This window comes from Pundamilia nyererei, unplaced genomic scaffold (genome assembly GCF_000239375.1).
Source record: "Pundamilia nyererei isolate P.nyererei 1_Seehausen unplaced genomic scaffold, PunNye1.0 scaffold00153, whole genome shotgun sequence".
NCBI lineage: Eukaryota > Metazoa > Chordata > Actinopteri > Cichliformes > Cichlidae > Pundamilia > Pundamilia nyererei.
The window spans coordinates 675,652-689,970 of NW_005187554.1; the positions used below are offsets into that span (position 1 = coordinate 675,652).

A 14,319-nucleotide genomic window follows, 5' to 3' on the forward strand; every position below is an offset into this window, starting at 1 on the left:
TAGCACATCATTATATACCAGCTAGCCCAACTTCAGTAACCCTACAAACGTCACTGCTGTTTAGTTTCCTGTCTTCATTTATGTTGGAAGTGATAGCAGAGCTGTACATTTGATTTTTTTTCAGAAATCTCTCAGTCAGAACATGCTATAGCATGCTTAGGTAACTAGCGAAACTAGCGAGCTAACTTCCGCTAGCTTCCTGCTAACTTCTAACTCCGTTAAATGTAATAAATTTTGTTTTCATGGATGCCTGGAAGTTAAACTTCATAGTTACAGCTGGTAAAGCAGCAATGCTGATCGTTTTATTAGAGATGAAAGAATTTAGACAGTTTTTAACTCTCAGTGATGTTGCAGTGTTCGTTTGACCTGAAGAATACAGAGTTTAGGACCCAGATTACTCCCAGATTTAAGAGCATCTTAGTCCGACAAATACGACAATAACGACGGCCGCTTGCCTGTTCTGCAAAAAAATGTGCTTTGCCGTGTATCTGACGGACAAACACCAAACCAGTTCCACATCACTGAAGTTGCACCATTTTTACAAACCAATTCTGGTTCATCTGTTTCACTCAACAATCGGCCATGTGCGTATGAAAACAAAGGCAATGCGCATGGGCGTTTTACTCATATTCTATCGCGATATTTCATTTTCCTATCGTTGCCTAACATTATGCCCGTATTACCGTGAACGGTATAATATGGCCCAGCCCTAGTGTGAAGTGACCTATCAGCATCATTCTGAGACAGGATGTTTCTAGTTTTAGTTGAGCAAATGAATGACAGTAGTTATGATCAAAATGACTCCAAGATTTCTCACAGTGTTACTGCAGGCCAGGGTAATGTCATATATCTTTTACGTTGATAAAAAAAAAGCCTGTAATTTCACTTCTTTTCTTGTAGTGACACTTACTTTTGTGAATTTGATAAGTTCTTGATTGATTTCTTCTCTTCCCTAGTGCACTATGGCCCCTCAGTTTGTCTGAGCCAGCCATTGGCCTCCAGAGCAACAGATAGAAGAGGAGAAAGTCCACCATCAGTCTCACATGTGTCTGTCACAATTCTCCCTGTAAAAACTAGGCTTACAGGTCCTGCAAAGGAAGATTTCCCTGTCAATACTGATACTGATATTGCTCTTGTACACTCGAGACCAGGTCAAGGTGAACATTCAGCAAATACGTGCACAAAAAGATGAGCATACAAAAAGAAAAAGCATGTGGCAACATAATCAGCTGATTGACCAGCAGCCTTCTTTGGAGAGCCTAGAAACATCACAGAAAGAAGAAAGCAAATAGAGTTAGAAGTGCTTATTTAAATGTGTGTGTATCCAGGAGAAAGATCTCTCTGTTAACTAACCTCTGATATCATGTCTGAGTCGAGGCCTTAGTCAGGGAGATGCCAAGAACCCAACGGTCAATCTTCATGCTCCAGAGTGCTCTAAACCTCAGACCTCCAAACAGGACAATGACCCTAAGGACTCACCACATGAGTGGCTTCAGGACCACTTCTTAAGTGTCCCAGAGAGAGAGACGCTTGAACCCAATTGAACATCTCTGGAGAGATCTGAAAATGGCTGTGCACCAACCGTCCGTTTGCACAAATAAATGCTATGTTCTTTTGACCTTTCACCCTCTTCATCCTCCCATTTAGTTTGTGTTAATATGGTGGTGAATGTGTACCCAGACTGTCCCAGAGCCAAAAATCACAATGAACCAACCACCAAGGAAACAACTGACTCTCCCTGTGTGCACATTTATGAATTGTGGCTTTGCTTCATGTAACAAACAAATACTTCAAAACAAAGTGAGCTTATTATCTAATTACTTATAGTAATTTCATTAAAATGTGCTTTTAAGAGGCTGAATTTAAAAACCTGATGCTGAATGTGACAGTGTTCTGAAATTTACAGTCACTTAGGCTGCTAGAGAAAGAATAAAGAATGAAGAAAGAACAAGGAATGAAGAAAGAATGAATAGCTAGCTCTAGTGTTGTTAATAAGAAAAGTATACTGTGTTCAGTTTCAGTTTCTATTTATGATATTGAATGTAAGATTCAGTTTATAATTTTTAAATGTATTTTCATATGTGTGATCTTATCTTTCATGTGCTCTGTGTGTGTTCTGTCCAGTCTCCTCTGACCCCAGATCCCACCAAGTTGTAAATGCATGCTCAACTATAGGATAGCATTGTGAGATTAGTTGCTGCTTTGATTACTCGCCATCATTTTTTACCTTTTTGCTGTTTTTATTGAACAAACATTAAGCTTTGTCCTTGATTTAACTCAGTGCCGAGAGTAGATCATATGACCTTCAACAAACTGGTTGCACACGCTGATCCAAAAGAAAATATCGATTGCATGAGTGATTATCTAACAACTGATAAGCTCCGTTGTGCAAGTGTGCACTGTAAATGTTTGTCTGGATGCTAGGTGAGCATGACTTTTTGAGAGGTAGGGATCAATGGTTATATTTACCATTGACAAGAGGTGTGTGTGGGTGGAATGGCGGGGACTTAAACAGTAGCAGGATATAAAATGTGACCTCTCCATCTCTGCACATCGGTGTTAAAGAGAGAGAGTCGTCCCAGGCCTTTACCATGAAGACCTGCGTGCTGTTATCGCTGCTGCTGGCGTTGGGTTGTGTGATCATCAATGGTGCACCAGTGGAGCGTGGTGGCATAGAACCAGGCTCATGTGAAGATGCTTCAACAAAAGCAGCTGCTGAACTGGCTCTTACCAAAATCAACCAGAACAGAAAGGAGGGCTACATCTTCAGTCTGCACCGCCTGTCCAACGCCCACATAAAGAGACATGTAAGCTGAGCTTGCAGTATTATTACTGTGTGGTAGACCAGAGCTGTTTAAGGCAGAATTACTTTCTAGCAGAGTCCAGAGAAGTTCAGTGTATTTTGGCATTACTGGAATACTGAAATTCATAAAATCATAAAGTGATTTGACTAAAAGTCTGGAGAAAACGTTAGTTAGAAACATTTTCATGAAACAAATACGTTCCAAAAACATTTCACTGTGATTGGACCAAATGAGACAACAAAAACAAATTAAACCAATGTTTTAAGTAAGTATGACAAGTCAGACTGTTTTGGGGGGTTTTTTTGAAGGGGGGATGCCATGTTAGGCAACTTACGTGAAAAACAAATGACCATGTGAAAGATCAGAACATAAATTAAACGAGTAACCACTGAAAAAAAATTCCATTAGCGTTTTATTGACTGTACATAATGATTGATTAAATTTGTGTGTTTTACAGGGAGAGAATGGTGTGGTCTTCTACCTGAATCTGGATGTTGTGGAGACCAACTGCAGCGTTCTCAGCAAGAGGGACTGGAAGAGCTGTGACATTCGTAGTGGCAATACGCAGGTTAGAAAAAACACACACAAACACTGCATGTGCAAATTCTCATCAACAAGTTTACCAAAAATCTGTATGCGTATGTAATTAATACATGTGTTAGTCCTGATTGTTTTTATTACTGTCTCTTGTGTTCTGCTTAAGGCTTTCTTACAATCTTAAATCTTTCTTTTTTAACATAGTGAGCATCTTAGTTTTGTGTTCCATAAGCAATAGTTCATAAGTTGGCAGGTGAATAAAGATATTTAGTATCACAAGATATTGTCATTGTTCTTTCAACTAATTTATAAAAAGGTATTAAAAAAATCTAAATAAACTCTTTTGCGAATGTGATGCTGTATGTATGAGCAGTACACTAACATCATGTATTGTATTGTGTTTGCAGGTATATGGACAGTGCAAAGCTGCTATCTTCATCAGTAAGGTACACAGAGTGGTTCGTCTCTACAAATACAAGTGTGCTATCAGACCAGGTATGAAAAATATTACACGTATCAAAAAGAAGTGATTGTGGTTTTCATTCAAATTCAACCATTATATCTAAAAAGACATCAAGGTCCAGACTTAAAACATGTTTTTGTGGAGTGCAGCAGTCTCTTCATAATTAAAATGACTTTTTGTTCTGCTCAATTCCTGCAGGTAGGGTGCATCAGTCCTGTGGTGGCTGTCCAGGTTTAACTGACCATAATCACGATAAAGTTCAGAAGGCTGTGACTCAGTCTCTGGAGAAGTTCAATCAGCAGAGTGGGCTGGCCAATCGTTTTGCTCTGCTCAAGATCTCCCGTGCTACTTCACAGGTAGGGAGATCAAAATTAAGATGTGTGACATAATGTATCCTCGGCTCTTTTATTGTATAGATATATATTCTCATCATGCACTGTCAAGGCTGAGAATAAGGTGGCAGAATTCCCCTTTACAAATTTACACCATCAAATTTAATGGAAACACACAGAGAAGCTCCTACGCAAAAATTAGATTAAACAACTACAGTAGCCTGTAAGTAAAGTTTGCATAAACTGTATAATATTTCATAAAGTTTTCTACCAAATCTGGTATAAACAGAAAGGAGGCACATAAATGTTTATGGTAGTGGCACTGCTCTGCCTGGACTGATACTGACTGTATCCATACCTAATCTGGTACTACTACTGTAATGGTACTCTGGTACTTACATTAAGACACATTTTGCTCCACCCACTCTTCCCTGCTCTGCTGTGTTTCGTTGACCTGCGGTCACATGACTCAGCAGCACTAAGCAGAACTATGCAGGCTGCAGAAAGTGACAAAGTGGAGCAACGTATAGAGGTTCCAGGTTCTAAGAAATAAAATGTATACAGTTTTCCATTCATCTTGTCACATTCTAATATTGCACTAAAAAGTATCTCAGTTTTGAACCTACCAGACCACAGCCCAGCAGCCAAGAAGAAACAGACAGAAAACAGAAGAAACAAAGCTAATTTGTTTGTCTCCCCAAATAGTGACGGCAGATGGTCGCCCCTCCCTGAGCCTGATTCTGCTGGAGGTTTCTTCCTGTTATAAGGGAGTTTTTCCTTCCCACTGGTGATTTCATTACTGGGGTTATCTCTGTATTTTTGAAAGGTCTACCTTACAATATAAAATGCCTTGAGACTATATAAAAAAACTGAATTAAAATTGATTTACTTTAATTAAACAGAACGGGAAAATTTCACACAACTTCCTTAATCACATATTTCTGACAAAAATAAGAACAAGAATAGTGCTTAAAATATTTTTTAAAACTTTAATCTTTTTCATTTTTTTGCATTTGGACTATGTCTTACTTTCGTGACAGGGGGCGCTACACCACCTCCAGACTTGCCAATGGTCATTCTGTTAACTAGTTACTGTGTGAAAAAAGAATCACCGTAATTTAGTGGTTATTAAAATGTATTCTATACCAAAACTTTGCTGTATCCCACACCGCCACAGAACATCACTAACTATGCTGCCCCAATTCTCACACATGATTTTATATCAAGTCTCTTCCTTAATTTGGGCTTTTCCTTTCTCTCTGTGTCTTTGTGCGTCCAGGTTGTTGCAGGTAGGAAGTACCATGTGGAATACATCATCCAGGAGACCACTTGCCCCCAGAGGGCAGGAGCAGATGAACCTTGCCCCCCCATGGAATGCGAGTTTGCTGTGAGTCTTTTATTAATCTTTCATCTACTAGGTTTTGCCCTGTTTATTCTCAAATGAAATCAAGTTCAACTCACCTTCTCCATTAGGGGATTGTTTTACTTTCTAACAGTGCAAGGAAAAGACCTTCATTTGCTGCTCAAAGCTTAGTATGTTCTAGCTTCATATCAGTGGCTTGTGTATGACAGCAAGAGATTACTTTGATATTTAGTTCGCCTAGTTTAGAAAAAACAACATAAAACTACAAAGTTTTCAGATGCAAATTTGTAGTGTAATGGCATCAAGTGACGATGAGTTGGTCGTAAGGTTTCTAAACAAGAAAATGAAGAAACTGAGATTCTGGATTCATCCAGAAATACATTCGCTTCTGCTTACCCTTTTCAGGGTCGCGGGGGGTGTGGGGCCTATCCCAGCTGTCGTAGGGCAAGAGGCAGGGTACACCCTGGACAGGTTGCCAGTCTGTCACAGGGCTAACACACAGGGACAGACAACCATTTGCACTCACACCTATGGGCAATTTAGACTTTTCAATTAACCTATCCCCACAAAGTGCATGTCTTTGGACTGTGGGAGGAGAACCCTCGCAAACACGGGGAGAACATGCAAACTCCACACAGAAAGACCCTGGCCTGATGGTGGAATTAAACTCAGGACCTTCTTGCTGTGAGGCAACAGTGCTAACCATGCCACTGTGCTGTCCATTCTGGACATCATCCAATTCTAAATAGAAGGCAGCAGCAAAAAGAATTTCTTGTTTTAATCCAAGAGGTGAAGCTGCATCACAGCTGCTTTTGTACATAATTCAGGACGTCAGTGAGGAAGTCTGAGCTATTGTGGGTAGACCACACCTGAGGAGGCAGAGAAATATTTTTCAGATAGCCGTATGACCCAGAGCAGCATCTAGCTGCTTAGAATTAAAAACCTATTACCATATCATTGTATATTCTGTACTCGTATGCCTTTGAGCTGCAAGCACACTTGCCAAATGCAGTGGTCTGATTGGTCCAATCTGTTAATTCACACGCGAGAATAAGAAAAACTGAACTTGATCCAAAAAAAATTGTCCAAAAGTATTTTTAAAACAAGAAACATTTGCACAAACTGTACATGGCCTTTATACTACAGTAAAACCACAGGCATAATTATTGCACTCTTACTTTTTTTTCTTTTTCTCTCCTCAGCACAAGGGTTTCTGTAAGGCATCCCTCTTCCACGCTCTCAATGGCGATGAGAAGATTGAGGGAGCCTGTGAGATCTATGAGCCTGAGGTGAGACTCTTTTAGATGGTTTCGCTGTTTACCTTCAATGTCTTTTTACAGCATAAGAAAAAAAAAGAATGATTGGTGGATTGTGTGATTTTAATTTTAATTCACTGCACGCAGTGTTTTGGAACTCACTAAATTAACACAAACTGTTTATACATGTCTTTGCTGTATAATTCCAATGAGGATGTGTTTTTTTAAACTACAGAATCAGATGGACACATCCAAAGTTTTGTTAACACCGTTCCCCTAAAGTTTAGCAAACAGATCTGCTACAGTGCTTTAGCCTGTCAAAATTCTCAGTCACACCTGGTACACCTCTATTTTGAAGCTCTAACTGTCCAGATAGAAGAGTTAAAAAATAAAATTCACTCTGTACTGTTGTCGTGAAGGGGGACCATAGCTATGGAGGCCAGAATTGCTGTTTGTTATTTTCAGGACTTAAGTGGGCCTTGAAAATCTGAAGATGGAAACATCAGACCATATTTTATTCACATGGCCATTAGAGGTTGCAAATCTATAATACACTGTTCACTCTTTAATATCCTACACTCTTTATCTCTTCTCCAGGCTGCTGAGAGAGAGAAGAAGCTACACCTGCTGGGCGGAGAGACTGACCACAGCCACAATGACACACACTCACACAGCCACGACCAAGACCAAACACACGACCACGCAAACGATCACACAAAGTGCAGCTCTCATCATGGCCACACCCACAACCACACTGATGACCGTGATCACCACCACACACATGACCATGCCACAGGCAGCGCTCACAGGCACGCTCATGACCACTCCCATGACCACGGTCTGAATCACGATCACGTGCACACTCATCACGCCAAGGCACACAACCACAGCGGTGACTCTCCCAGTCACCACCACGACTATAAGCATGCTCTAGGTGTGCACACACATGAACATGACCACGAGCTGGCTCTGGACCATGACCACAAGCACGGTCACCTGCATGAACACGAGCACCACCACCACCACCACGAGCACGAACATGAGAACACACCCCACGATGAACCACAGGGAACAGTGATAGTCCTGCCCGCCTTGGGCCAGCCTGTGACTCTGCCTTCCTTCCCGGATGTCCCAGTTGGTGGCCCTGGAGTTGGAGTCACTCTCCCACTTAAACCCGACCCTCAAATTCCTGGACAGATGGAGCCCACCATCGAGCCCTTCCCAAAATCAGTCTCTGCCCAGTGCCCCACCACAGCGGGAAAGCATAAAAATGTGGATGAACTCTTCACTAAAGACCTCGAATTCAAGCCAGCTGCAGCCAGTTCATAAAGCCTATAAAACTGTTTTTAAATACACACACAAAGGCTCAAGTGTAATGAAAAGAAGGAAAACTATTTGGCATTGCATTTTTCTACATTAAACACATTGTCAGTAAAGGACTGCTTGCATGAGTCAATCTTACCGTTTCATGTCCTAGAGCAAAAAAAAATGTTTTAAATGCACATTTTTTCATAGATTCCACTAAACAACTGATTTGCTTTGGCAAAAGGCTGCTAATATTTTTTGCACCAACCAAGCAATTCCCATATAGGTTACAACTGAATCCTTGCCATAAATCAGCATGCTGTGGAGTTAAAAATTTGTGGCACCTTAAAAATTGAATACAGGTGACAAAAGGTAAAGACATTCTGTAGCTGAGAAGAAGTACAGGTACTTGTTTTAAAAATTTGGGAACTAGCTAAAGTATTGATTCAGCTTCTCTGCAATAAAATGAATAGCTGAACCTCTGAGTGTACACCTGTGGACTAACCAACTGTTTAAGGTAACGTGCTAACACGGTTAATGCTAGCATCACTGCAGTTAGCCCCACCCTTTTATGCTCATGTTAGCAGTACTAGCTAGCTAACTTGCTCTTCACAAATAAAGCTTCAAGTTAGTCTCTGCCAAGACTAGATATGAAACTACCCATTTGTTTTGATTACACAAGGGCACACGTTTCTATAATATTGTTTAAAGTAAACATTTCAACTGCAAAGAAAGTTTAGCAAACATAGATTTTCTACTGTGGTTTATGCTGTCCAGATTCTCAGTCACAGCACCCACACCTCTCATTTTAAGCTGTAATAGTGTCCTAACAGAAGATTTAAAAAATAAAAGTCACACTCTGTACTGTTGTTATGAAGATGGCTACAAGAATGCTGAAGGCGTGCACACCTACGAGGATGACCATGAGCTGGCTCTGGGCCACGACCACAAGCATTGTCACCTGCATGAACATGAGTGCTACCACCATCACTACAAGCATATAAAATATACAAGCTGGCCCATTGTTTTTTACCTGGAGACAGCAGTCGCCCCATTGTTCTGACACACAACACTATGTAACAGAGTCATAAATCACATTGTTATAATTACACAAAATGTGTTCTAAACCCCCAAACTGCTCCTTTTATACCTGACTTTTAGGACCTCCAAGCCTGTAGTTGTGTTCATTATCAGTTAGAGCCCCTCCTCATTCTTTTCTTCTTCTTCTTTGGTGCAATACTATAAATACAGTGTACCCCTTTTGCCTCTCCCCTTTTTCTACAATTCCCCTGTGGGAGAGGTGGGTGTCATTTCTTTCCAACACCTTAAAAACACACATAATTCATAATTAGCCACCCTGATGTTTATGATTGCGATGTTAGTTCAGTTATTGTCATTATTAAGCCTGTTTTTGTAAGATGTGATAAGTGTGTAGTATGTGTGTATCATAAATGTGTTTTAGGCGCCATAAATGCTAGCATGAATATATACTCCTTGCTAGCTTGGGAGCTGTGGTGGGTTGAGCTAACCCTCTTCCCCACTGTTTGTATTTGGTCTAGGAGCTGGAGTGGGCAAATTATTTACTTGGAGGTCTTTCTTTCTTTTACCTTTTTTATCAGGTATGTCGGATTTCATGTTGTTGTTTTTGTTTTATCTTATATCAAATATGTTACGTGTAAATGCATATTTTATGTTTAATGTAAAAATAAATGCCAGCCCCTTTTTCTACAATTCCCCTGTGGGAGAGGAGCTGGAGTGGGCAAATTATTTACTTGGAGGTCTTTCTTTCTTTTACCTTTTTTTATCAGACACAACGCAGAATCACACCGGTTACACTACACACTAACTACAAAAGGCAACACATTAACTACACACTCCAAACACGGTAAACGTCACAAATCTCTCACTTCTTAAAACTCGCTCTCTCTCTTTTTCTCCTGTCTTTCTTTCTCTCTTTCTCTCTCACCATCACTCCTAAAACTTAACCATCTTTCTAAACAACCAAATGTCATGTTGCCATATCATTTTTGATTGGTCAACACGAACTGGATGTTTTTTGTTTTGTTTTTTTATTTTTTGGTCATAAGCAGAGAGTGCTTGCTAGCGCTGTCCTTAGCTTAGACAATAAACGTGACGAAACTATTGAGGAAAAACACGCGTAAATATATTTTTATCATGACTCTGGTTTTACGTGGCCTATCAACACAATTTAAAAACTGGTATATATCACATTGTTGCTTTGTCATCTTGAAGTGGTCATGTGATTGGCTTACCACGACTACTTTATTTTTCTTCAGTCAAACAACAGCACGCATGCAATTGTTTTGCCCCCTAGCTACAGGTGTTGTGCCAAAAAGTGATCGTGTGCCAGAAAGTGATTGCTGTCTGCGGAAGCGGGCGCAGCTGCTTAAAGCTGTAGCGCCCAGATTACTTACAGCTACTTCTGTGTAACTGATATAAAATGCGGTAAGCTGAACACAGCTTCAACCGTCTGTTTGTTGAAAAATAGTAACGCGACCGCACCACATTTTCTTGTTAGTAACAGTACTGGCGTTGTAACAATAGAAATAGTAATTAGCTAGATTACTCATTACTGAAAAAAATAATGCTGTTAGTAACATTATTCCCATCACTGGTAATAAGCAAGAGAATAATGCAGGAAACAGAGATTTTTAGATGGGAAACTGTTCTTGAAGCACACTGAGAGAGAGAGAGAGAGAGAGAGAGAGAGCTGTGCAGATGTGAGGTGTGATTTTTATCGTGGTGAAAGCAAAACAGCAAAAGTAAGAGGGAATTAATGACTATGTTTATGTGAAGCAAAATGTGAAGCTTAGTTTGGATCTTCTGGATCTTTGTTTTTGGAGGAAAGAACTATATTGTGGTCGCAGACTACTTCTCTCTGTATCAACAACAGAGGCTGTAATTACTTCTATGATAGCCATATTTGCAAGACACAGTGTGCCAAGTGAAGTGTTCACAGACAATGGACTGCAATTTTACAAATATTACGTTCTGACAGTTTGCCAAGGAATGGGACTTTGTTCACACAACATCGAGCCCGCATTACCCACAATCTAATTGACAAGTGGAAAAGTCAGTCCAAACAGTGAAGAGGCTGCTGAGCAAGGCAAGAGACAGTAGTACTGACTTCTAACAAAGCCTGCTAGTATACTGCACAACGCCACAAAGCAAATGTTCCAAAGGAAGATCAACCAAATCATACATCATTCAGGCAGAAGATGATGCTATTCGAAGACAAAATCGCCAAGATCTTCCGGACATGTAGAGTAGAATAGAGGTTGGAGGCTGATGAACAACCCCAACACACACTGGAGACACTATCACCTGGAACAGCTACACATACATAAGAACAAACACAGAAGATCTGTAAGACAAGTAAAGCCACCTATGAGACTGATTGAACAGAGGTAAATGTGTTGATACGTTGTTTGGAAGATAATATTGTCATAGTATTTACACAAGTTGCACTATAATTGTGTACTGGTGTTGAACTGATTATGATTGTTGAAAACCAGTTGTGCTGTTAACCTTTAATTGACAAAGCTTGGTTTAACAAGTAAAAGGAGAGATCGTTTATGTTTATGAAAGTAGAATTATTATATTTTTAAAAAGGGGATGATGTAATGATAACAGCAAATGCATATTTGCTTAGTATCAGTGTTTGATGTTGTTAATATGCCCAGACTGTAGGGGGAGCTAGAGGTCTAGAGAGGAGTTACCTGACGGCAGACTGGCAGAGTTGCTGTTCACATGTGATTAACACCAGTTTGATAAAATACCTTCTCTTCAAGTAACGGTGTTGTCATGGCCCTGAGTCTGACGACTCGGTGTTTTGTATTCCTTTATGTTATTCTATGTTCTTGTATATTCTGTTATGTCTTTTGTTAAGGTTTGCCATTCGTTAGGGTTTTGTTCTGTGCCTGCCTGCTCCCACTTCTCTGTGTTCCCTCTGTCTGTCCATGGTGTCACTGTGTCTGGTTGTGAGTCTGTCTGTTAAGTTCAGTGTCTTGTCTGGTTCTCTGTGTCTGTAAGTTTCTTGTTTTATTCTGAAGGTCTCTGTCTCATGTGAGTGTGTTCAGTTTACGTTTCCCCTGTCTCGTCAGCTCTGATTTCTCCCAGGTGTGTTCCCCTCCTGTCTCCCATCCCTTGATTACTGCTGTGTGTATTTAAGCCCTGTGTGTTCTCCTGCCTGTTGCTGGTTCGTCTGTGTTCTTTCCCTATGTCTCCCTGCATCTCTGTTTCAAGGTTTGTTTTTGCTTAGTTTTCCCAGTTTAGGTTTTCTTAGTTCTGTTTTTGCCACCCTAACCTTTGTTGTATGTTCACTCTCCGTTAATAAAGCTCCCTCACATCAGTAGTGCCTGCATCTTGGGTCTCTCAATAATTCCACACGGTTTGCCCTGCTAACTGTGACAGGTGTCATTATTGAGAACCCACAGCTAGAGAAAAGGCACATAGCTCAAAGAAAGAACTGGTGTCTACGCAAAACACAAAACTCAGCTAAGAGCCTATTTTAAATTGTGTCTTTAGGCACTTTGTTTCTAGCAGCCTATTGCAAAAACATACAGTTTGTTTAGTTGAATCTATAACAAATGTAAAGTTAGTTGCATTTAGCAGACATATAGTTGTACTTCTGCCAATAATCAAGATTATTCGCAATGAATCATTAGCTTTATAAATCTGAGGAAGTTGAGGAGCAAAAAACATAAATAAGTGTCAGGCCTAAAAAATTACTAAAGACTGAGGATTAGTATCTGAAAGTCATGTCCTTAAGAGATGTTTCCTGTTTGTCATGCAAAATATTAGACCAAGCTCAGCACTCACATAGCAGAAATTTCACAATTAGGTGCTGGTTCTTTAGATAATGCCTCTTATCCTAGTGACACACAAGGGGGAGCTTGTTTATTCACCATTGAGAAGACACCCAACACTGTGCTTCCAAGAGGGTCAGTAACCCTGCATATATCTTCACTTATGGTGTAACATCTCTTTTCCACTATAACAACAGCTGTATGTTAAAACAACACAGCACAATATGCAGGAAAAAAAACTAAGTAAGTTTCATAACAATAACAGATACAGCAAAGACAATTTCCTTAAACTTAACATGAAGCACAGTTTGCCAGAGGCATGATGGGAGATAACATACAGATTACAACAGATTACATTCAGCCAAATCTTGGAGGTTTTGGGGAAGGCAATGCTGGCAAGGCCTTTTTTCCTCTATGGGCTATAAACCCACACCTGCCGGGTGCAAGACCTTCCCCCCTTCTTTGAGTATTATGTTTCTCATTGACCAGACACTCAGCTGTGGTAACAGCACTCTGGGCGGCGACTGTATATGCTTCAGGTCTCTTGGTGAAGTAGTCCATGGCAGGAAAAGGACATAGCGGTTCCCTAGGTTAGTGGTAGGGAAACGGCCAAGGATGACTACCCCAACACCTTCCATGGGAGCCCCCACCTGATACTGTTGCAAGTGGGGACCATTCTGATGGCCCCTTCTGGGCAGTGCAAGCATCATACTGATGGAGCTCTACATCTTGGTGATACCCTGGCCAGTAGAACCAGGACCGAAGTCTTTGCAAAGTTATGGTGACTCCGAAGTGACCCGCAGCCACTGAACCACGAACCAGGTGGAGCACATTGGTATGTAGCTGATGAGGCACCAAGTGATGGAAAACATCACGGTGGTCCCCGTTTGGTTACTCAGTGATTCTTGAGATAAGGGACAAAACATGTCCGCCAGATAAAACCCAATTTTGGGGTTAAAAATATGAATACAAGTGTTAACCACACTGACTAAAAGACAAACCAAGGCAATGTTTATGCAACAAAAGCATGAATTTGCATTTTTTATACATATATATTTATTTTATGGTACAATAGATTACCAGTACCTTAAAAATCCATTGTCCAGAAGCAGGAAAGTACAGGAAAAAAAAGTAAAAGTAATGTAAAATTAAACATCATGGCTCTCGTCACTAAGTATTTAAGTCAAAAACATTATATAATATCAAAATATGCAATTGAAAAAAAAATTTCCCTACTTTTTTAAAAGTAGAAAAGAATCGGGAACTAGAAAAATTTGCATTTCCTGTGAAAATGCAGTGTGGATGCTTTAAAGCTGAAGCTGTATGCAAAAACTAGCTGAAAAAGCTGAAAAGTTGCAGAAATTGTAAAAACTTTGCAGAAGCAAAGGAACTTTGCTAAAATGGAATAACTTAGCAGAACTGCAATATCT

General features: G+C 40.2%; 1 protein-coding gene across 1 annotated transcript; it reads left to right on the forward strand.

Annotated features, from left to right (window-relative positions):
* The first annotated feature begins 2,578 nt into the window (after positions 1-2,578).
* LOC102202718 (histidine-rich glycoprotein-like) lies at positions 2,579-8,171 on the forward strand. Its single transcript, XM_005745081.1, has 7 exons — positions 2,579-2,807; positions 3,262-3,372; positions 3,749-3,836; positions 3,994-4,160; positions 5,416-5,523; positions 6,702-6,788; positions 7,353-8,171. Exons 1-7 carry the CDS (start codon positions 2,592-2,594, stop codon positions 8,082-8,084), a joined length of 1,509 nt encoding a protein of 502 aa, XP_005745138.1. The 5' UTR covers positions 2,579-2,591; the 3' UTR covers positions 8,085-8,171.
* Positions 8,172-14,319: the final 6,148 nt, after the last annotated feature.

What these genes read in the sequence shown, in the direction of transcription:
- LOC102202718 (XM_005745081.1), top strand. Translation starts at nt 2,592, where the DNA reads ATGAAGACCTGCGTGCTGTTATCGCTGCTGCTGGCGTTGGGTTGTGTG. An exon ending in ACGCCCACATAAAGAGACAT is followed by an intron (nt 2,808 to 3,261) that starts GTAAGCTGAGCT and finishes TGTGTTTTACAG; the next exon opens with GGAGAGAATGGTGTGGTCTT. An exon ending in TCTCCCGTGCTACTTCACAG is followed by an intron (nt 4,161 to 5,415) that starts GTAGGGAGATCA and finishes TTGTGCGTCCAG; the next exon opens with GTTGTTGCAGGTAGGAAGTA.